This window comes from Hypanus sabinus, chromosome 3 (genome assembly GCF_030144855.1).
Source record: "Hypanus sabinus isolate sHypSab1 chromosome 3, sHypSab1.hap1, whole genome shotgun sequence".
NCBI lineage: Eukaryota > Metazoa > Chordata > Chondrichthyes > Myliobatiformes > Dasyatidae > Hypanus > Hypanus sabinus.
In genome coordinates this window covers 11319499-11344318 of record NC_082708.1, presented here as the reverse complement: position 1 = coordinate 11344318, position 24820 = coordinate 11319499, and the positions used below count along the sequence as shown (strand labels likewise).

Sequence of the window (24820 nt, the reverse complement as noted above, 5' to 3'; positions counted from 1 at the left end):
GGGCAGGTTGAGGGAGGCTTAAAACTGAGGCTGGGGATTTCGAATAAAGTTTTTCCTTTGACTGCAGTTACCGACTCCGTGTCGTAATTTTAGCGCTGCGTGTAGCACACCACTACAATTGGTGACCCCGACGGTCCAAACGATTTTTGGACCAGAAATGACCGACGCTGCCTCTGTTCATGCGGTTTCGTTGAAACTGCCGGGTTTCTGGATACGGCGTCCTCACCTGTGGTTTCAGCCAGCTGAAGCCCAATTCCACGTTCGGCAGGTCGCCTCCGAGGACACCCGCTACTACTACTTGGTGAGCTCCCTCACCCAAGACACAGCGGCCCAAGTCGCGGAGTTCGTACAGTCGCCCCCGGCAGACGGCAAGTACACAGAATTCAAAGCCCTGCTCCTTAGGACTTTCGGACTCTCACGGCGCAAGCGGGCTGTCCGTTTACTGCACCTGGATGGCTTAGGCGACAGACCTCCATCGGCTTTAATGAATGAGATGTTGTCTTTGGCCGACGGACACTCACCCTGCCTCATGTTTGAGCAGGCATTCCTGGAGCAGCTGCCCGAGGACATATGCCTGCTGCTGTCCAACGCGGATTTCAGTGACCCCTGGAAGGTGGCAGCCCGGGCGGACTTGCTGTGGAACGCCAAAAAGGTGAGTGGGGCGTCCATCGCACAGATCACCCAGCCCCGCTCCCAGCAGCAAACCAGTCCAGATCCGGCCGCAGAGCCCGCTAACCTCAGGGGCAGGGGTGGGGGGGCCCAACGAACAATGGTGCTTCTACCACCAGCGGTGGGGCGCAGAAGCCCGCCGTTGTCGCCCACCCTACGTTCCCGGGAAAACGCCAGGGCCAGCCGTCGCTGATGGCTACGGCGGCTGGCCATCGGGATAGCCTCCTGTATGTGTGGGACAAGCGTTCAGGACGCTGCTTTTTGGTTGACACCGGTGCTGAGGTTGGCGTTTTACCTCCGACGAGTTACGACACCCGCAGCAAGGCACCCTGAGGGCCGCGAACGGCAGCACAGTAAGGACCTATGGCACCCGTCAGGTGCAGCTACAGTTCGGCTCCAGCCAGTTCACTTGGGACTTCACACTGGCCGTCGTAGCCCAACTGCTTCTGGGTGCGGATTTTTTGTGGGCTCACAGCCTACTGGTCGACCTGCCCAGGAAGAGACTGGTCCACGCCAAGACCTTTCAGACGTTCCCCCTGGGTGCAGCCCAGTTGCCAGCCCCTCACCTCGGCTCCATCACGCTGTCCGACAATGACTTCACCAGGGTCCTGGCGGATTTTCCTTCGGTTCTGGCACCGCAGTTCACAGCGGCCCTGCCCCGACACGGCGTACAGCACCCACATCCTGACCCAGGGACCACCCCTCCACGCCCACTGGCTTCCCCCGGATGAACTCCGACTGGCAAAGGAGGAGTTCAGGAGGATGGAGGAGTTGGGGATCATCCAGTGGTCCGACAGCCCATGGGCCTCCCCCCTGCACATGGCGCCTAAAGCGACAGGGAGCTGGAGACCATGTGGCGATTACCACACCGGACCGCTACGCTGTGCCGCACGTTCAGGACTTTGCAGCAAACCTGCACGGCGCACGGATCTTCTCCAAGGTAGACCTCGTCCGAGGGTACCATCAGATCCCGATACATCTGGACGACGTCCCCAAAATGGCTCTCATCACCCCGTTTGGCCTTTTCGAGTTCCTTTGCATGCCGTTCGGCTTGAAGAATGCCGCACAGACGTTCCAGCGGTTAATTGACGCGGTGGGACGGGACCTGGACTCGCGTTTATCTATTTGGACGACATCCTCATAGCCAGCAGCAGTCGTCAGGAGCATCTGCCCCACCTTCGTCAACTCTGCGCCCGACTGAGTGAGTATGGTCTAACGATCAACCCCGCCAAATGCCAGTTCGGGCTCGACACCATTGACTTCCTGAGCCACAGGATTACGAAAGATTGGGCAACCCCTCTGCCCGCTAAGGTAGATGCGGTCCACCATTTCCCCCGACCCACCACGGTCAAAGGTCTTCAGGAATTCGTAGGTATGGTCAATTTCTACCACCGCTTCCTCCCTTAAGCTGCCCGGATCATGCGCCCCCTGTTCGCTCTGCTGTCCGGTCCGGGCAAGGACATTACCTGGGATGAGGAGTCCGCCGCCGCTTTCATTCAAACGAAGGAAGCTTTGGCGAACGCCGCGATGCTAGTGCACCCCAGAATGGACGTCCCTACCGCCCTCACAGTGGACGCATCTAACACTGCAGTCGGTGGGGTACTGGAGCAGCTCATCGCAGGTCGCTGGCAACCCCTGGCATTTTTCAGCAAACACTTGTGGCCACCCGAGCTCAAATACAGTGCTTTCGACCGGGAATTGTTGGCGCTCTACCTGGCAATCCGGCATTTCAGGTACTTCCTAGAAGGTCGGCCCTTCACCATGTTCACGGACCACAAACCGCTTACCTTTGCGTTTACGAAAGCGTCCGACCCCTGGTCGTCCTGCCAGCAACGCCACCTGTCCTACATCTCTGAATACACGACGGATGTCCGGCGGAGCGCGGCACCTCCTAACTATTGTGGACCGGTTCACAAGATGGCCAGAGGCGATCCCGCTCACCGACACCACCTCCGAATCTTGCGCCCGAGCCCTGATCACCACCTGGATATCTCGCTTTGGTGTACCGGCCCACATTACCTCCGACAGAGGCGCCCAGTTCACCTCCAGCCTGTGGTCAGCTATGGCCAGACTTTTGGGGACTCAGCTGCACCACAAAACTGCCTACCACCCACAGTCGAACGGGCTAGTGGAGCGTTTCCACTGTCACCTGAAGTCAGCCCTCATGGCCCGCCTGTGAGGAGGTAACTGGGCGGACGAGCTTCCCTGGGTCCTACTCGGCATCCGCACAGCGCCCAAAGACAATCTGCACGCTTCGTCGGCCGAGTTGGTATACGGCGCGCCCCTGGTCATCCCCAGGGAGTTCCTACCAGCCCTACGGGGGCAAGAGGAAGATCCCACAGCAGTCCTGGGCAGACTACGCGAGAAGCTTGATAACCTGGCCCCCATACCCACTTCGCAGCACGGGCAGAACCCGACCTGCGTACCCAAAGACCTGCAGAACTGTAAGTTTGTGTTTGTACGAAGGGGCGGGCATCGGCAACCGCTGCAACAGCCCTACGAGGGGCCGTTTACGGTGCTCCGGAACAACAGGTCCACGTTCGTGCTGGACGTTGGGGGGAGAGAGGAGGTTTTCACGGTGGACCGACTCAAACCGGCCCATATGGACCTGGCACAACCGGTTGAGTTTCCGGCATCTCGGCGCAGAGGCCGACCTCCCAAGCAGGTTCCGGCCCAGACTGTGGACATTGGGGGGTGTATCGCCGGTTCTGGGGGGGGTTTATGTGGCGACCCATTTACTGGCACATCCGAACCGGCTCACAATTAGCCAGCGTTCTGGCTAAGGGAGATAGCCTGCGGGGATTTGCAAGCACAGAGCTTTGGAGCTTCTGCGCCATGGGGGGGCAGGTTGAGGGAGGCTTAAAAGTGAGGCTGGGGATTTCGAATAAAGTTTTTCCTTCGACTGCAGTTACCAACTCCGTGTCGTAATTTTAGCGCTGCGTGTAGCACACCGCTACATCATCTGCATATAATGATAGCTTATGTATATCCGTCCCATGATTAATGCCAAAAATGTTCTGTGATTCTCTGATAGCAATTGCCAAGGGTTCTAAAGCAATATCAAATAATAATGGACTAAGAGGACAGCCTTGTCTAGTACCCCGAAATAAACAAAAAAAGGGAGATCTTTGATTGTTAGTAAGCACCTAGGCTACTGGAGTATGATATATCAGTTTAATCCAGGAAATGAATGTCAGACTAAAATTAAACTTCTCAAGCACAGTAAATAAGTATGGCCATTCAACTCTATCAAATGCTTTCTCCGCATCTAATGAAATGACACATTCTGAAGTGCTATGTGAAGGAGTATAAACAATATTCAATAATCTCCTAACATTGGAAAAAGAATAGCGATTTTTAATAAAACCAGTTTGATCTTCTGAGATAATTTGAGGTAATACCTTCTCCAGCCTGGATGCCAGTAACTTGGAAAAGATCTTGGAATCTACATTCAATAAAGATATTGGTCTATAGGATGCACAGTCAGTAGGCTCTTTATCTTTCTTCAATATTAAAGAAATGGAAGCTCTATAAAAAGATTGTGGCAGATTACCCAATCTAATTGCTTCTTCAAAAACCCTGCATAACCAAGGAGAAAGAGTAGCGGAAAACATTTTAAAAATTCTACTGTATACCCATCTGGACCTGGTGCTTTCCCAGAATTCATAGAGGAAATTTGAAATTTGAAAATTGCTACCTGCTATCATAGAGGACATTTGAATCGGGAGCAAGTTACAGCTTGTGATTCAGCTGGGAGCTCAGATAATTCGACCGTGTAGGTAGGATTTAAGCCTACCTGGTCAATACCTCTGGAGGAGGGGGAACTGCGCAGGCGCGAGTGACGTCAGCGTCGAGCGTGCACTTTAAAAGGCAGGACTTCTTTTCAGAGCGGGCAGCGGAGTCCGTGGAAAAGACCCTAATGGGTGTTGTGTACAGGCCCCCAAACAGTAGCGTGGATATTGGGTACAAGTTGATTAGGGAGTTAACATTGGCATGTGTTAAAGGTAATGCAGTCGTTATGGGAGATTTCAACATGCAGGTGAACTGGGAGAATCAGGTAGGTGCTGGACCCCAGGCTAGGGAGTTTGTGGAGTGTCTAAGGGATGTATTTTTGGAACATCTTGTGCTTGAGCCAACCAGGAATGAGGCTATTTTGGACTTGGTGATGTGTAATGAACAGGAATTGATAAGTGATCTTGAAGTAAAGGAGCCATTAGGAAGTAGTGATCATAACATGATAAGTTTTTATCTACAATTTGAGAGGGATAAGGGCAGATCAGAGGTGTCAGTGTTGCAATTAAATAAAGGAGACTACGGAGCCATGAGGGAAGAGCTGGCCAAAGTTAAATGGGCGGATGCCCTGGCAGGAAAGACAGTGGATCAGCAGTGGCAGATATTCTTGGGGATACAAAAGCAGTTCATTCCAATGAGAAGGAAGGATTCAAAGAGGGGGAAGGGGCCACAGTGGTTGACAAAGGAAGTTAGAGATTGTATAGCATTAAAGAAAAAGAAGTATGACAGGACGAAGATGAGTGGGAATACAGATGATTGGGAAAGTTTTAAGGAACAGCAGATCTTAACTAAAAAAGCAATATGGAGAGAAAAAAATCAGGTATGAGCTCAGTCCAGCCAGGAACATAAAAGGGGATAGCAAAAGCTTTTTTAGCTATGTGAAGAGAAAGAAGATAGTTCAGAACAATGTTGGCCCCTTGAAGAATGAATTGGGAGAAATTGTTATGGGAAACAGGGAAATGGCAACAGAATTTAATGCGTACTTTAGATTTGTCTTCACCAGGGAGGACACAAGCAATCTCCCAGATGTATGGATGGGCCAGGGTCATAAGATATCAGAGGAATTGAGACAGATTAACATTAGGAAAGAAACTGTGATGAGTAGACTGGTAGTACTGAAGGCTAATAAATCCCCGGGTCCAGATGGTCTGCATCCGAGGGTTCTAAAAGAGGTGGCTCAGGAAATGCGGGTGCATTGGTAATCATTTTCCAATGTTCCTTAGATTCAGGATCAGTTCCTGAAGATTGGAGAGTGGCTAATGTTATCCCACTTTTTAAGAAGGGAGGGAAGGAGAAAACAGAGAACTATCGCCTTGTTAGCCTAACGTCAGTCGTGGGGAAGATGCTTGAGTCCATTATTAAGGACGAAATAGTGGCACATCTTGATGGCAGAAATAGGATTAGGCCGAGCCAGCATGGATTTACCAAGGGCAAATCATGCTTGACTAATCTGTTGGAGTTTTTTGAGGGTGTAACAAGGATGTTAGACGAGGGTAAGCCAGTGGATGTTGTATACCTAGATTTTCAGAAGGCATTCGATAAGGTGCCACATAGGAGATTGGTGAGTAAAATCAGAGCTCATGGCAATGGGGGCAGGGTTTCAACATGGATAGAAAACTGGTTGGCAGATTGAAAGCAAAGGGTAGCAGTGAATGGGTGTTTCTCGGACTGGCTGGAGGTGATTAGTGGGGTACCACAGGGCTCTGTATTGGGACCACAGCTCTTTACGATTTATGTCAATGATTTAGATGAGGGCATTGAAAACTATATCAGCAAGTTTGCTGACGATACTAAACTGGGTGGCAGTGTGACATGCGAAGAGGACGTTAGGAGAATACAGGGAGACTTGGATAGGCTGGGTGAGTGGGCAGATACTTGGCAGATGTCATTCAATGTGAATAAATGTGAAGTTATCCACTTTGGAAGCAGGAACAAGAGGGCAGAGTATTGTCTGAACGGTGTAGAGTTAGGTAAGGGAGAAATGCAAAGAGACCTAGGAGTCCTAGTTCACCAGTCAATGAAGGTGAATGAGCAAGTGCAACAGGCAGTGAAGAGGGCAAATGGAATGTTGGCCTTTGTTACAAGGGGAATTGAGTACAAGAGCAAGGATGTCCTTTTGCATTTGTACAGGGTCCTGGTGAGACCCCACCTGGAATATTGTGTACAGTTTTGGTCTCCAGGTTTAAGGAAGGACATTCTGGCAATTGAGGAAGTGCAGCCTAGGTTCACTAGGTTGATTCCTGGGATGGCAGGGCTGTCTTACGCAGAGAGATTGGAGAGATTGGGCTTGTACACGCTGGAATTGAGGAGATTGAGAGGGGATCTGATTGATAATTAAAGGATTTGATAGGATTGAGGCAGGAAATATGTTCCAGATGTTGGGAGAGTCCAGTACCAGAGGGCATGGATTGAGAATAAGAGGTCAGTTATTTAAAACAGAGTTGAGGAAGAACTTCTTCTCCCAGAGAGTTGTGGAGGTGTGGAATGCACTGCCTCGGAAGACGCTGGAGGCCAATTCTCTGGATGCTTTCAAGAAAGAGCTAGATAGATATCTGATGCATAGGGGAATCAAGGGATATGGGGACAAAGCAGGGACTGGGTATTGATAGTGAATGATCAGCCATGATCTCAGAATGGCGGTGCAGACTCGAGGGGCCGAATGGTCTACTTCTGTACCTATTGTCTATTGAAATAACCCCTTTAATTTCTGCATCCGTAATAGGAGTTTCTCATATTGAAAGATCATCTGATAATAATTTTGGAAAATTTGTTTATCTCATCGTGGTTAACTGTCAGATCCCCATTCTGCTGACGAATCTTAGTGATTTGACGCTTAACCAAAGCATTCTTCAATTGACTAGCTAACAGTTTACCCGATTTATCACTATGTATATAAAAATCAGATCTGGTTTTCATTAATTGATTTTCAATCGAAGATGTAAGTAATAAACTATGTTCCATTTGAAGTTCAACCCTTTGTTTGTAAAGCTCCTTACTAGGAGTAGTCGAATATTTCTTGTCAATCTCTTTAATTTTATCAACCAATAAAAGAGTTTCCTTCTTAATGTGTTTTCTCAGACCAACGGAGTAGGAGATAATCTGTCCATGTATATATGCTTTAAAAGTGTCCCAAAGTGTTCCACAAGAAATATCATCCGTGGAATTAGTTGAAAAGAAGAAATCGATCTGTTCCTTCATAAATTTAATAAAATCCGGATCTTGCAGTAAGGTAGAATCAAATCGCCATTGACTAGCACTAGAAGCTGTATCCGTAAATTTAATAGAAAGTTTTAATGGAACATGGTCAGAGATGGCTATAATATCATAATTACAACCAATTATCGATGGAATAAAACAAGAGTCAATAAAAAAATAATCAATTCTTGAGTTGGAATGATAAACATGTGAGAAAAATGAAAACTCTTTGTCCTTAGAATGCCGAAATCTCCAAATATCAAGAATTCCATTATCAGTCAAAAAAGAGTTAATATAAGTGGCCGAAGTCTGAGTAGATATAGATCTGTCCAACAAAGGATTTAAACAACAATTAAAGTCACCACCCATTATTAACTTATATTCATTTAGATTAGGTAGAGAAGTAAAACAGTAAAAGGACTTAAAACAATCGGGATAATCCACATTTGGAACATACACATTAACCATAGCAACCTTTTTGTTAAAAAGTAAGTCAGTAATTAACAAAAATCTACCATTCGGATCCAAAAAGATATCGTGTTGGACAAATGCAATAGAGGAGTCAATAAAAATTGAAACTCTCTTTACTTTAGCATTCAAATTCGAATTGTACTGTTGACCCCACCAAAACCTAAAAAAGTGATAATTATCCTCTTTCCTCACATGAGTTTCTTGTGCAAAAATAATATGTGCATTCAGTCTTTGGAATACTTTAAAAATCTTTTTCCGTTTAATCGGATGGTTTAAGCCATTAGTATTCCAAGAGACAAAATTAATGGTCTGAGCCATATTTCTGAAATCAACCCTTTGGTATATAAAGAGTTAACCAAATTATGACCTCGTGCACCCGGAAGAGGAACAAAAATAAGGGGCGGACCTGGAAGTGATGACATCAGACATTTTAGTAGTTTAAAATCAGCTCAAATGTAAAAACTAAAAAAAACTGGTGTAAAGAACATAAGATTTAGAAAAAGACCCCCCACCCCCCACCCAAAAGGAGAAAAGTTCTCCCCAGCCAGGAAAAGGCTGGGAAAAAAGAGAAATTAAACTAAATCTACCCCCATATCAGCAGAAGGCAACTCCGTATATAAAGGATAAAAAAGATCCACCCAAACTCTAAAGAAATAATAATCACTATACTGAAACCAAACTTCTTAATATAATTGCTAGTTAAAAAAAACAAAAGGAATATAATCACTAGTAACTTATAAATCGGGTTAAAACCCAAACAAACCAAAAAAAAATTTAAACTGTGATAAGAAATGCATTATAGGAAGAAGACGAGAGGAAAAAAAATGGCGAAATCAAAAAAAAAAGCCAGAAGTATTTTAGAGAAGAAACCGCTATCTTAGTAAAAAAAAATCACCTTCGAAGGATTAATAATAATGTCCAAAGATAAAGTACATTGATTAAAGTAAATAAAATAAAAAGATTAGTACATCAAAAAAAAACTTTAACTGGAGTATAAAATATAGAGTAAACCTACACCAATAGCCAGAAACAAAATCTGGTTTTGGAAACAAAAACCATCTTGCAACGATCAAAATCACTCGTTTATTAGAGATGAGAATCCGTAGCAGTAGGGAAGTTCTCATTCAAAAAGCTTCTCGCTTCAAATGTAGAAAAGAAAACACGCCGAGTTGCATTGGGAGGCGAGATTCTGAGCTTCGCAGGGTATAAAAGCGCAGGTTTTAGATTTTTCTCATAACATTCGGACATCAGAGGTTTAAAAAGAAGCCTTGTCTTCATTACTTCTGGACTAAAATTCTCCACTAATCGAAAATTGAATTCTTGGAATTTGACCATCCCTACGCGCCGAGCTACACGAATAAGTTGCTCTTTAACATGCACATAATGAAATCGGACAATTACAACCGGTGGTTTAGCTGAAGCACTTGGTGGTCGACGCATCACCAAGCGCGATCGAGTAACAGAGGACTGTCTGCGAATACAGAAGGGAACACATCCTTTAAAAGTTGAGCAAAGTACTTCGAGGCATCCCCTTGTTCAATACCTTCCGGGAGACCAAGTATTCGTAAGTTCTGTCTTCTGGACCGATTCTCAAAGTCGACACTCTTGGCTTTAAGTGTTTCCACCTGTTTAATCGTCGAAGATAATTTCTGCTCCAGTTTTTCGATTATCAAGTCTCGCTTCCGAGCGTCCTCTTGCAAAGTTGCAATTAGAGCTTGCTGCTGGTTAACTACTGAATCCGTCTTAACCATATAATCCTGAAAGGCCTTTATATCTTGTTTGAAAATTTGTCGTTGTGCTTCAAATTTTTCATTTAATATCTCCAATAACATTTCATAAGTCAATTCAGTGTGCTTAGGATAGGTCTTTTTCTTCTTCCCGTTCCTGTTAGAATCTTTTCCAGGTTCTCGCCCTTTAGATCTAAGAGCCATTTCTGTATTCATTTCTTCAAAATTCACAATAATCTCTTAAAGATAAGTCCAAAAAAGTAGCAATAATCTTTTGGTGTAGGTAAAAGTAATTTAAAAAGAGTGATCATAGGTTTAAAAAAGTAAAGGTTATGGAGTGAATCTGAAACAGTTCTCACTCCATGAGTGTTTCCTGCTGACTCCCAGGAAGGGTTCCTGACACAATATGTAGATAAGCAAACTAGAGGAGAGGCTTCACTTGATCTGATATTGGGAAATTAACCTAGCCAGGTGTCAGATCTCTGGGTGGGAGAGCATGTTGAAGGTATTGATCACAACTCGATCTCCATCACCATAGCGCTGGAGAGGGATAAGAGCAGACAATTTGGGAGAACTTGAAATACTTGAGCGTTTAGGTGTCAAGAAAGAGGATGTGCTGGAGCTTTATAAAAGCATTAAGTTAGATAGATCACTGGGATTGGGTGAGATATACCCTAGACTACTGTGGGAGGCAAGGGAGGAGATTGCTGAGCCTCTTGCAATGATCTTTGTGTCATCAGTAGGGACGGGAGAAGTACCGGAGGATTAGAGGGTTGCAAATGCTGTTTCCTTGTTCAAGAAAGGGAGTAGAGATAACCCAGGAAATTATACACCAGTGAGTTTTACTTCAGTGGTGGGCAAGTTGTTGGAGAAGCTCCTGAGGGACAGGATTTATGAGCATTTGGAGAGACATAATCTGATTAGGGATAATCAGCATGGCTTTGTCAAGGGCAGGTTGTGCCTTACGAGCCTGATTGAATTCTTTGAGGACGTAACAAAATGCATTGATGAAGACAGAGCAGTGGATATAGCGTACATGAATTCCAATAAGGTGTTTGATAAGGTTCCCCATGCAAGGCACCTTCAGAAAGTAAGGAGTCATGGGTTCCAAGGAGACCTTGCTTTGTGGATCCAGAATTGCTTGCCCACAGAAGGCAAAAGGTGGTTGTAGATGGTTTGTATTCTGCATGGAGGTCGGTGACCAGGGGTGGTGCAAAGGGATCTGTTCTGGGACCCTTCCTGTTTGTGATTTTTATAAATGACCTGGATGAGGAAGTGGAAGGGTGGATTAGTAAGTTTGCTGATGACACAAAGGTTGGGGCTGTTGTGGACAGTCTGGAGGGTTGTCAGAGGTTAATGCGGGACATCGATAGGAAGCAGAACTGGGCTGAGAAGTGGCAGATGGAGTTCAACCCAGATAAGTGTGAAGTTTATTAATTGTACTGCCCTGCACTGTTTTATGCACTTTATGTTGTTCTGTGCAGGTCTGTAGTGCTGTTTTTTAATGTTTTTTCATAGTCTAGTGTAGTTTTGTGTTGTTTCATGTAGCACCAGGGTCCTAGAGGAACGTTGTTTCTGTTGTACCAGTAGTTTATGGTCGAAATGACAATAGACTTGACTTGAAGAGGTTCATTTTGGTAGGTCAAATTTGAAGGCCGAATATAATATTAATGGGAAGACTCTTGGCAGTGTGGAGGATCTGAGAGATGTTGGCGTCCATGTCCATAGGACGCTCAAAGCTGCTACGCAGGTTGATAGTGTTAAGAAGGCATATGGTGCGTTGGCCTTCGTCAACTGTCGGATTGAGTTCAGGAGCAGTAAGGTAATGTAAGACCTTGGTCAGACCCCACGTGGAGTACTGTGCTCATTTCTGGTCACCTCACTACAGAAAGGATGCGTATACTATAGAGAGTGCAGAGGAGATTTACAAGGATGTTTCCTGGATTAGAGGGTGTGCCTTATGAGATTAGGTTGAGTGAACGTGGCCTTTTCTGCTTGGTGCAACGGAGGATGACTTGGTAGAGGTGTATAAGATGATGAGGGGCATTGATCATGTGGATAGCCAGAGGCTTTTTCCCAGGGCTCAAATGGTTAACACAAGGGGGCATAGATTTAAGGTGCTTGGAAATAGGCACTGAGGGGATATCAGGCGTAAGTTTTTCCGCACAGATTGGTGGGTGCGTGGAATGCACTACATGCTGCAGTGGTGGAAGTGGATATAATAGGATCTTTTTAAGACCCTCTTAGATAGGTACATGGAGCTTAGGAAAATAGAGGGCTATGCACTAGGGAAACTCTAGGCAGTTTCTAGAGTAGGTTACATGGTCAGCACAATATTCTGGGCCGAAGGGTCTGTAATGTGCTGTAGATTTCTATGTAAGGCCAATTACATCATGAAGGATCCCACCCACTCTGCTCATGGTCTGTTTGTTCCAATCCCATCAGGGAGGAGGCTATGTAACTTCCACACCAGGACCATCAGAATCAAAAAGAGTTACTTTCCCCAAGTAGAAAGACTGATCAGAGCCTCCACCCGCTAACACATCCCACCACCACGACTATATAATTTCTTGTCATTCACCTTGTGTGTGGACACTTCTGCAACTTGCTTCACTTCGTGGGCATATGTACTTCAGAGGCCGCCATAACGATTAGCGTGACGACATTACAGCTTGGCTTCAAAGTTAAATTCCGGCACCGTCTTGGTTTTCCTCCAGGTGGTCTGGTTTCCTCCACACTCCTAAAGTATATCATTTAGTAGATTAATTGGTCATTGTAAATTGTCATGTGATTCGGCCAGGGTTAAGAAGATGTTGCTAGGTGGCACCACTCAGTGGGCTGGAAGGATCTGTTCCTTGATGTATCTCAAAATTTAAAAAAATACATCTATGTATATAAGCTATCTCGTGTTTATATTGTATTTTTTATTATTATGTATTTTTCGTCAGCATCAGATCTGGAGTTACAGTTATTTCGTTCTCCTTCACACTTGTGCACTGGAAATGGCAGCAAGTAGCCTTGAATGAGCCCAGTGAATGTCATTCTCACGGAGCTTGGCAGTAACAGATTAATCTGATCGTTGTCTAAGATTATCTCCTTGTAGGCCTTCACGGTCAATACAAAGGAATACAATAGGATCAATGAAAAACCACACACACCAAGACATCAACGACAGCCATTGTGCAAAAACGCGACTAACTGTGCAAATAAAAAAAAAGGAAAAATTCCAACAGACAAATTAATAATAATAAGCACTAAATAGCGAGATGAAGAGTCCTTGAAAGTGAGTCCGTAGGTTGTGGGAACTGTTCAGTGAAGTTGTCCCTTCTGATGCAAATGCCTGATGGATGAGGGGTAATACCTGATACTGAATCTGAGGGTCCTGTATCACCTTCTTGAGAGATTGAATGAGTTTTCTATGGTGACAAGTACTTTGATAATAAAGTTACTTTGATCTTTGGATGCCATCTCACCTTATCCACCCTTGATTCTTTATGGGTCAAAGCCCTTCATCGTTTCAGAGGATCGGTCCTGGGACCAGTACACACCTACCACTGTAAAGAAGGCACAACAGCACCTCTACTTTCTCAGGAGTTTGCATAGAAATAGCATATCCTCTAAATTCTTGACAAACTTCTATAAAAGCACAGTGGAGAGTATCCTGACTGGTTGCATCACGGCCTGATATGGAAACACCTACAACCAAGAATGGTAAAGCCCACAAAAAGTAGTAGACACATTCCATCACAGGAAAAACTCTGCCCACCATTGTGCACATCTGCAAGGAGTGCTGCCACAAGAAAGCTGCGTACAACCATACAAGCTGTGCTCTCTTCTTGCAGGTAGCATTGGGCAGGAGGTACAAGAACCTCGGATCACACACCAGGTTCGGGAACAGTTATTACCCTTCAACCATCGGGCTCCTGAACCAGCATGGACAACTTCACTCACCTCAACACTGAACTGATTCCACAACTTTTGAACTCACTTTCAAGAACTCTACCACTCGTGTTCTTTGTATTATTTATTTGTTTGTTTGTTTATTTTTTATGTTTGAACAAATTTTCTTTGCATGTTGGTTGTTTACCTGTCTTCGTAGCTTTTCATTGATTCTATCATGTGTCTTTGTACCTACTGTAAATCCCTGCAAGAAAATAAATCTCTGGGTAGTATGTGGTGACATATACACACCTCAATAATAAATTTACTTTAAACTTTGAACTTTTAATACAACACTAACTGCTCTCACAAATTCAGGATGCCCTTAACTTTGGAAAAGTTCTTAAAAGCTTAGGTTTTAAGGCTTGGTGGTATGCACAAATGTGTTTGAGAAAGACCAATTTCTGGTTGACTGATGTAGTTCACCATCCCACAATCTCCTTTTCATTCTTATCACATAACCAGGAATAAAAAGAATCCCAATATCTTAAAGTACCAAAGTCATTGCTGTCGTCGTCGTCATTATTATGTGCCGTGTTATATGACGTGGGTGATCATGATCTTCCCATTGACCATGGGGAATTTTTTCTACAGAAGTGGTTTGCCATTGCCTTCTTCTGGGCAGTGTCTTTACAAGATAGTTGACTCTTCAGAGGTTGCTTGGTGTTAGTGGTCACATAACTAGGACTTGTGATACGCAGCAGCTGCTCCCATGGCTTCACATGACCCTGATCCGGTGGGGTGGGGGGACTAAGGTGCTGCACCAAGGGTGACCTGCAGGCTAACAGGGGGAAGGAGGGCCTTACCCGTCCTTCAGTAGAGCCGTATTTCCACCGCCACCCTGCTGGAAATCTATCCAGGGGTATTGGGCATTGTAGGGGATGAAGTATGAAAGGTAGAGTTAATTTAACTGATCGGTTTGAGTAAAAACTATCTCTTCATTGACAGAAGATGACAAGGAAGCAAATATGGAAGAAAGGGCATCTGATGGTGAAGAGGCAGAGGATGATGATGAAGCCGACCCGATCACAGAGGTTCGATTTGTGCCAGTGGATAAAACAGCTTGTGAGTGGCAACTTTGTCAGTAGTTCTATCGTTCACTCTCCTCATTGGTGGTGTGCTCGACCTTGCTGGTTTGTATCAGCCCCTCTGCAGGATTGTTCTAATTATTATCTGTACCTTTATCAAGTCGCCTTTCATTGCATGTGACCTGGGTTCCATTCCCACTGCTGGTACTGATGTACCTCCCACAACCCCCAACCCCCCCCCCCCCCCCCCGTATGACTGCATGGATTTTCTCCCATATTCCAAATATGTACTGATTAATAGGTTAATTGTTCACATAACGGTGTGATTGGGCAGAGTGGCCTCGGGCCGGAAGAGCCTGTAAGTATGCAGTGTTTCTAAATAAATAGACAGACTCCATTTGGCCATCAGTACTGTGGATGTTGACCTGTGCCAGTACCTGGTTTAGCCAGGTCACGAATTCAACGCTCACATAGCCATCTCTGAAGCTTGAACCCGCTACACAGAGTAGTTGAATGCAGAACACCAGTGAGTTCTTGTTAGGGGATGTGGAGTCCATGTAGAGAGTGCAGAAGAGCTTTACAGGGATGCTGTCTGAATTAGAAGGTATACACTATAAGGAAAGGTTGGACAAATGTGGGTTGTTCTCCCTAAAGTGGTGGAGGTGAGGGGAGACCTGATAGAGAACTTAAAAAATATGAGTGTCATAGATACAAAAGACAGAATCTTTTCACCAGGATAGAAATGTCAAAAATTTGGGGGCAATTGAAGGTTAGAGAGGCTTTGAATTTAAAGGAGAATTTTTTTCTTTAACAGAGTGGTACTTATTTGGAATGAGTTACCAGGGATAGTAATGAATGCAGGCAGATTGGTGGACTTTAGTTTTTTTAATTTCTTTCAGAGATATGGTAACAGGCCCTTCTAGCCCAATGAACCTGCGACGCCCAGTTACAGTCGAAATTGACAGCTGACCCATGTGACCATTTAACCTACTAACCAGTATGTCTTTGGGTTGTGGGAGGAAACCCATGGGGAGAAGATACAAAGTCCTTACAGACAGGGGCAGGAATTGAAAACAAAGTGCTAACCGCTATAGGCACATGAATATGGAGGGGTATTGTTGATACACAGGGAAAGGGCATTTAGTATAAATTGGCATCAAGGTGAGTATGATATTGTGGGCTAAATGGTCAGGTCCGTGCTGTGCTGTTCTGTGTAACCCGGAGATTGTGTTGCTTCATGGCTTAGGGGAGTGTCCTCCCCAAAAGCAGCAGCAACAAAATGTTTAATTTCCTAACCCACAGAATGGCGATGTCAGGTGAAGAAAAGTGTGTGTAAACAGACTGCTTTATTCTTCAGAAAACAGTTCAGTGGTGGTAAAGCACTTGGAAGTGGTGCAACTAACAATCTCCTGGAGGAACTCAGTGGGGAGAGCAGCATCTGTGGGGTTAGGGAGGGAAGGAGTTGAGAATATTTTGGATTGAAATCATGCATTAGGACTGGGAGAGGAGGGGTGGCCAGTATTGAAATGAGGAGGGTGAATGGTAAAACAACTTGAACTAGAGGTCGTTGATTAAGGGTGAAAGATGAGACGTATGGAGTCATAGAAAACTACACCACAGAAGCAGACCCTTTGGCCCATCAATTTCCTGCTCAACCAGTTAAGCGGCCTACTCCCATCAACCTGCACCCAGACCAGAGCCCTCCTTATCCCTCCCATCATGTACCTCTCCAAACGTCTCTTGACCATTGGGATCAAGCAAGCATGCACCACTTGCACTGGGAGCTCATTCCACGCTCGCCACTCATGTAGTGGTTGTTGTTACAAACGATACATTTCTCTGTAAGTTTCAAATTTCACGTGACAAATAAAGCTAAGCTTCATTATCTTTAAAATTCAGAGTGGTATGGATAGGGTAAATGCAGGCTTTTTCCACTCAAGTTGAGTGAGACTAGAACTGGAGGTCATGGGTCAAGGGTGACAAGTGAAATGTTTAAGGGGAACCTGAGAGAGAGAACTACGTCACCCGGAGGGTGGTGAATGTGTGGGACAAGCTGTCAACAGAAGTGGTGAATGCAGGTTCGATTTCAGTATTTATGAAAAATATTGAATCCAGTACATGGATGAGAGGGGTATGGAGGTCTGGGTGCGGGTCAATGAGATTAAGCAGCATAATAATTCAGATAGCTTGGATTAGATGGGCTGAGGGCCCTGTTTCTGTATTATAGTGTTCTGTGACTCTGAGGATGGAAAACGTGTTTCTGAGCAAGGTCATCATCTCAAGAGATTCTGCAGATGATGGAAGTTCAGAGTAACACTCAAGATACTGGAGAAACTCAGCAGGTCAGACAGCATCTATGGAGGGGAATGAATAGTTGAAGTTTTGGGCTGAGACCCTTCACCAGGACTCAGCTAGTCCTGTTTACCTTTCTTTGACCCATATGTGACGTGACCCTAGACTGACGGGATGACTGGAGCTGTTTAAGTCAAAATTAGTTTAGCCACAAGTTCACGGAGCTGTTCCTTTACAGTGGACCAGATGTTCACAGCAATGTGCGACTGCCAGGCTCTGCATCCAGACCCCGACGACACGGACTCAGAAAATGATTTCGAGGAGGATGACGAAGAAGGAGAGGAGTATGATGTGGAGGCTCATGGTGAGTGCGTTATAGAGTCAGAACATGGATCCATGCTGAACCATCGTTCTGCCTAATCCTACAGACTTACACCCATTCATGTACCCATCCAAACTTCTCTTAAATATTGAAATCGAAGCCACAGCTCATTCCTCGCTCAGTGAAGAATTTCCCCTTCAGATTCCCCTTAAGCATTTCACCTTTCACCCTTAACCTATGATCTGTATTTCTAGTCTCATTCTACCTCAGTGGAAATGACCTGCTTGCATTTACCCTATCTCAACCCTTCATAATTTTAAAGATTATCTGTCGCATGTACTTCAAAGCATAGTGAGATGACATTTGCATCAATGACTACTACAATCCAAATTTGTGTTGGGGGCAGACCACAAGTGTCACCACAGGGTTTGTATTGTGCAGTAATGTTCTATGCTGGACATCCTGTAATCTAGTGGTCGCCAACCGGTCAATCGTGATCGACTGGTCGATCTTTGAGACTTTCCCAGTAGATCCTGAAAAAAAAAGTAAAATAAATACACAAATACTGTTGAGAGATTGTCTCCAGGTTGCGGGGTTTTGGTTCCATTCTTTTTACCCAGTGCGCATGCGTGTAGCTCCCCTGCCACACACCGCGGTAGAAAAGACCTGAAGTAAAACCCCGCAACCTGGAAGCAACCTCTCTTTACAAACAGCTTCTGTAGCGGGGGGGGGGGGGGGGGTATTGCTATATTATCATTATCCTAATTTGTGTTAACTTATCTTTATAATGCTTGCATTAGAACACTTCTCCCCCTTTAAGTTCCAACATTCCCCAAATGTAAATAACTGGGAAACAAAAAAACAGTGGTGTCATTATCTTGCGTACCTCAGAAACAGTTTGCCACTACAAAATACCTGAAAAACATGGCAGATTCAGCATTCAGTCTAACAAACGAAACTGTCCATTCAAATATTCAGTCTGTCAGGAGGTTTGCGAGGATGCTGTGCTGGAACAGATGAAAATTATGAAATCTAAGTACAGGGGCTTTTTTACTGACAGACACCTCACACAGACTATCTCAAACTGGCTGTCTGAAGCTATGAGTTAAATTTCTCACTTCCAGATAAGGGACAAAAGTAGCAATCAAATACGACACTTGTGTTTATCCCGCAAAAGACTACCATGACCATGAAGCCCTGTGTGGGCACATGTATGTGCATGCGTGTATATGCCACTTTTTTTTTTCTTTTTCTCTCTACAAATCGGTTTTGGATTAATCTTCCCGATTCTGTTAAGTGAAACTACACAGTGTACATACATTATTTCTACTGCTGGGTTGCGGGGTTTTACTTCCTGTCTTTTCTGCCCAGTGCGCATGTGTGTGACTAACCGATTTAGTAGGTCAATCTTGCCTTTCACTAAGGCCGAGGTAGGGGATCTTGGGCTTAAAAAGATTGGTGACCACCACTTTAACCCTTTCCTAACCATGTACTTATCCAAATGTCATCGTACAATAATCCGCCTAAACCACTTGCTCTGGCAGCTCATTTTACACAGTGATGGGGTGGTCTACTTTTCACGTCTACATAAATTACAGTGCAGTTTAAAAATCTTTGGCTAATATATATATAGAGCTAGGGAGCCTAAGACCTTTGCACGGAACTGCATTTGTCAATGTGGAATGGAGGGTGAATTTGTAAATCTGGCAGGAGCAAAAGATGTTGGGAATGGTGAGGGTGGAGTGTCACAGGAGAGGTGTGGGACTGAAGGCAGAAAAGGAGTGCCAGCACCAGGGGTGACGTGGGTGCAGACGTGTTCAGCCTGAGACACCAAGCAAGGTCATTCGGTTCCAAACAATTGATTTACAGAATGTCTTCCAAGATTACTTTTTTTATTTCCATCTTTTACAGTTTCAAAATAACAAAAAAAGAAAAGGACCAAAAGCAAAAAATTTGGGCACCCTACATGGTCAGTACTTAGTAACACCCCCTTTGGCAAGTAACACAGCTTGTAAACACTTTCTGTAGCCAGCTAAGAGTCTTTCAATTCTTGTTTGGGGGATCTTCACCCATTCTTCCTTGCAAAAGGCTTCTAGTTCTGTGAGATTCTTGGACTGTCTTGCATGCACTGCTCTTTTGAGGTCTATCCACAGATTTTCGATGATGCTTAGGTCAGGGAACTGTTAGGGCCATGACAAAACCTTCAGCTTGTGCCTCTTGAGGTAGTCCATTGTAGATTTTGAGGTGTTTTTAGGATCATTATCCTGTTGTAGAAGCCATCCTCTTTTCACCTTCGGCTTTTTACAGACAGTATGATGTTTGCTTCCAGAATTTGCTGGTATTTAATTGAATTCATTCTTCCCTCTACCAGTGAAATATTCCCCGTTCCACTGGCTGCAACACAAGCCCAAAGCATGATCGATCCACTTTCGTGCTTAACAGCTGGAGAGGTATTCTTTTCATGAAATTCTTCACCCTTTTTTCCTCCAAACATACCTTTGCTCATTGAGGCGAAAAAGTTCTATTTTAACTTCATCAGTCCACAGGACTTGTTTCCAAAATGCATCAGGCTTGTTTAGATGTTCCTTTACAAACTTCTGACACTTAATTTTGTGGTGAGGATGCAGGAAAGGTTTTCTTCTGATGACTCTTCCATGAAGGTCACATTTGTGCAGGTGTTGCTGCACAGTAGAATAGTACGTCACTACTCCAGAGTCTGCTAAATCTTCCTGAAGGTCTTTTGCAGTCAAACGGGGGTTTTGATTTGCCTTTCTAGCAATCCTACGAGCAGTTCTCCGGGAAAGTTTTCTTGGTTTTCCAAGCCTCAACTTGACCTTCACCATTCCTGTTAACTGCCATTTCTTAATTATATTATGAATTGAGGAAACTGCTACTTGAGAACACTTTGCTATCTTCTTAAGCCTTCTCCTGCTTTGTGGGCATCATTTATTTTAATTTTCAGAGTGCTAGGCAGCTGCTTAGAAGAGCCCATGGCTGCTGATTTTTGGGACAAGGTTGGAGGAGTCAGGGTATTTATAAAGCTTTGAAATTTGCATCACTCGGCCTTTCCTGACTGAACAAGCCATAGCCCAAACAAGCTAATTAAGGTCTGAGACCTTGGTAAAAGTTATCTGAGAGCTCAGATCTCTTGGGGTGCCCAAACTTGTGCATGGTGCTCCTTTCCTTTTTTTCACTTTAAAATTGTACAAAACAAAAATAATACACTAATCTTGCTTAAATTGTTGAAAAGAATGTTTCATCTTTAACTTTATGACTTTTGGAGATCAGTTCATCTTCTACTCACTAACAGAAATTTTGACTGGTGGGGGGGGGGGTGCCCAAACTTTTGCATGCCATTGTATGTCATGAACTTTTTTTTAGGAGTAGTACAGGGCAATACATAAAATTACTACAGTATTGTGCAAAAATCTTAGACGCCCTAGATAGATATGTGTCTGGTAAGACTTCTGCACAATACTGTATGTTGCTAATGTAACACGCGATTCTGCAGATACTAGAAATATTGAGAAACACCCTCAAGATGCTGGAGGAACTCGGCAGGTCAGGCAGCAGGAAGCTGTAGAGGATTGTAAGTTTAGTCAGCTCCATCTTTGGTACTAGCCTACAAAGTACCCAGGACATCTCAAGGAGTGGTGTCTCAGAAAGGCAGCGTCCATTATTTAAGGACCTCCAGCATCCAGGGCATGTCCTTTATCTCATTGTTACCATCAGGTAGGAGATACAGAAGCCTGAAGGCACACACTCAGCGATTCAGGAACGGTTTCTCCCCCTCTGCCATACTAAATGGACATTGAACCCGTGAACCTCATGTTTTTAATAAATATTATTTCTACTTTTTGTACATTTCTTTATCTATTCAATATACATATACTGGAAGTGATTTACTTACTGATATTTTTTTCTACATTGTGTTACGTTGAACTGCTGCTGCTAAGTTAACAAATTTCACTACGCATGCTGGTGATAATAAACTTGATTCTGATCTGTGGAGAGGTATAAACAGTCAATGTTTCAGACAGAGATCCATCATCAGGACTCGGCCTGCAATATGAACTGTTTGTTCCTCTCCTTAGATGCTGCCTGACCCGCTGAGTTCCACCTGCCATAATGATTCATTATGGCCCGAAATGTCGACTGCGCTTCTCCTTATAGATGCTGCCTGGCCTGCTGCGTTCCACCAGCATTTTGTGTGTGTTGCTTGAGTTTCCAGCATCTGCAGATTTCCTCGTGTTTGATAGTGATTCAGTGATTTTTTTTTGGGTGAATTGGGTTTGTGGACATTTTGATTTCAACCACCAGATGGCAGTGGCTGAACTAAGGTTCTGATAATTGGTGTGAATTTCCAGGACTTGTACTCTGACACCTAAGCCAATTAGGCAGCTTATCTGCAATATTTCAGAGAGATGTTTAAATGGCCTGCTTTACCTTGTTTGACGACACATCAATGGTGGTAAAGGAAGTTCTTTACTCTTTTGGTAAGGTGGCAGCGTGTTTGATCGCAGCAGCTTCTACGCAGTCAGCCAAAGGTCTTGTCCTTTTGATAAGTACTTTTTATGATTGCAAGACCTGGCTGAACATTAAGAACTTATACCCTATCAGCAAGTTGCTTATTGGTGGAGAAAGTGAAGGAGGTGGACTTGGTGCGGATCGTGCTACAGCCTGCATTGGAGAGACATTGGAGCAGTCGGTGCACAAAGGTAGTGTGGAGTCTAACAGCGAGGGATCATCTTAATCACTGTTCTTGTGATCGCAAGACCTGTTTGACGTTGTTAATGCTGAATGCTGCAAATTCAGTGATTTATTGGCGGACGGCGTGGGAGCTGTGTAGCCTCAGTCGTTGCGAGGATTGCGTCTCAAGCCATGTTGTCGTCTTTAAATTCGCCCAGGAGAGGGATGTCGGAGGCATTGTGGCAAAATGTCGAAGCTGGAGTCAGTGCTGTCCCTCTTGTGTTTACTCGGCAGAGGACAAGCTGGATTGTAGTTGACTGCAGGTTTCTGCAACGTTCATGGGCTCTCTGTCTTGGACCATATATCTTTTTGAGTGACTGTAATTTACTGATACCATGCGTTTGTTATCTTGTATATGCTATATGTGCCTTTTGCTGAGTGTGTTTGTTGGTACTGCCATGTTGCACTTTGGTCATGGAGGAAGAATTTTGTTTGACGGTATTCATGCATGGATGACAAATAAACTTGAAGTTGGGAGAGGCAAGGATTAGCTTGAACTTGCAAACATTTGCATGAGCAGGAATAAGCAACTTCTCTGCCATTCAATAGTAACATGTCTGATGTGATAGTTACCTCAGCTCTGAACCCCCCCCCCCAGTATTCTTTGACCCCTTTGCTTATTAAGGGTCAACCTACATCTGCCCCTAACAAATAGAGAAATGAGAAAGATTAGTTTTACTTATGACATGCACATCTAAACAAAAATCACCTGCATCATTTTAAATCAACACAGTCGGAGGATGTGCTCAGGGCAACCTGCAAAAGTCACCACACTTCCAGCGCCAGCACAGCTCACTAACCTTAACCCGTACGTTAGTGGTTGCCAATCCGTTGATCTTTGAGACTTTCCCAGTAGATTCCGGAAAGAAAATTGAAAAATAAATACAAAATACTGTTGAGAGATTGTTTCCGGGTTGCGGGGTTTTAGTTCCGTTCTTTCTGCCCAATGCGCATGCGTGTAGCTCCCCCGCACTACACAGTGTACTTCAGTTGTCCCCAACCACTGGGTCGCGAGGAAACGATATGAGTCAGCTGCACCTTTCCTCATTCCCTGTCACGCCCACTGTTGAACTTGAACCCACGCGAGGTCATCAATCGCCTAAATGCAGTGATACCCTCACGGCAGGAAGTGCCATTGGTACTGGCCTGGAGCGCGGACAGATGGGTGCCGCCTCTAAACCTGTTCACCACACCGAATGTTCGTGGGGAACCAGATGCTAAAATATTCGTAGACAACCTAACTCGGGCTCAAGGTTTCCTAAGTATCAGAGCAGCTACCACGCTGCGATCTACTGAAACAAACTTTTGTTGGCCAGTAGATCCGACAAGGGGGGCAGGCGCGGGCCTGTCACACTCCTCATTCAGTCAGCCGCTCTCTCCGGGCCGTGTCCCCGGTACGGGGACCACCGGCCCTGACCTTGTCCTCTCACCCCACCCACAACCAGCTGGCTGGCGGCAGGCGGGTGGAGGCTGCAGTTCAGGCCGGGTGGCTGTCCAAGCCAATGAAGTCCTCAAAACAGCTTCGGCACCTTGAGTCCAAGCACCCCGCACTTAAACAAACACGTTGAGATTTTTCAGCGGAAAAAACATGAGCAAGCGTGACAGAAACCAAGTGCCGAGAGCTGTGAAAACTAAATTGCGGAATAGACTGGACATAAGGAACCTGTATTGGTGTATTCCGGTCGCATTTAACACCCCCCCCCCCCCCCCAAGTCGGCCGTTCCGCAAGAATATTGTCAATATTAAACAGGTCCACGGTGCGAAAAAGGGTGGGTACCCCTGGTGTTTATACATTATTTCTACTTCCAGTCTTTTCTGCCTCGGTGCACATGCGTCTAACTAGTCGATCTCACCTTTCACCAAGACCGAGGTAGGGGATCTTGGGCTTAAAAAGGTTGGTGACCACTGTACATCTTTGGAATGTAGGAGGAAACTAGTGCACCCAGAAGAAACCCATGCAGTCATGGGGAGAATGTAAAAATTCCTGAAAGACTGGTGGGAATCAACGAACCCTGGCGCACAAAGCAATTGTGCTAGCTGCTCTGTTACCATGCTACCCCAAATAACAGAAGACAATTCAACTAAGAGTCCACAGAGGAAGAAACTTTAAAGAGTTAATGTTAAGAGGGAACTACTTAATTCTGGGCTGATTTCTGATCCAGAATTCATTCACTGTTGGATGGAAACAAATGTGCAATTATCAAAATGGAATTGAGTGTCTGTTGGGGTGAGAACTATTTTTACAGTTATGAGGAAATGCTCCACAAAGAGCTGATAGGGTCACAGCGTTGAAGTAATAAGATGAATATTTTTGAAACTAATTACTGAGCTTGGAGCAAGGAATTAATCACACAGGATTATTGATTTTAAAAAGCGAGTTTGGACTTGGGTTCTCTGCCACAATCTTCTGTACAAACAGGGACCAGCGGTGTTTTTGTGCACTTTGGACTGGACTTGGAATGTGTTGTCCCTGGAGCTGGAATGTGTTTTCATTTATTTTGTAATTTAGAGAAATTAATGTTTTTAACAGTACTCCTGCCTCAGAACAACACATTTCACATCATGTAATACAGTGATAATAAGCCTGATTCTGATTGATGTTTGAAACTCAATCGCCTAATTCTGCCTTCATCCCC

At 44.7% G+C, this 24820-nt stretch overlaps 1 protein-coding gene and 1 long non-coding RNA gene across 11 annotated transcripts in view; one reads left to right on the top strand and one right to left on the bottom strand.

Annotated features, from left to right (window-relative positions):
* Positions 1 to 24820, top strand: part of clns1a (chloride channel, nucleotide-sensitive, 1A) — a 61957-nt gene that overhangs the window by 21870 nt on the left and 15267 nt on the right. For both annotated transcript variants that reach the window (XM_059963738.1, XM_059963737.1), the window contains exons 3-4: positions 14742 to 14858; positions 17352 to 17477. In XM_059963738.1, the coding sequence (XP_059819721.1) occupies positions 14742 to 14858; positions 17352 to 17477 (243 nt within the window). The remainder of the gene's footprint in view (positions 1 to 14741; positions 14859 to 17351; positions 17478 to 24820) is intronic.
* On the bottom strand, positions 7731 to 24818 carry LOC132391049 (uncharacterized). Of its 9 annotated transcripts, none has more exons than XR_009511068.1 (4): positions 22985 to 24818; positions 18322 to 18442; positions 13942 to 13998; positions 7731 to 12594 (listed from the first exon to the last, which is right to left on the bottom strand). It is a non-coding gene; the product is annotated as an uncharacterized LOC132391049 (long non-coding RNA). The 9 variants fall into 9 exon arrangements; XR_009511073.1 differs by having other exon boundaries at positions 18351 to 18442; XR_009511067.1 differs by lacking the exon at positions 22985 to 24818 and adding an exon at positions 21882 to 22147.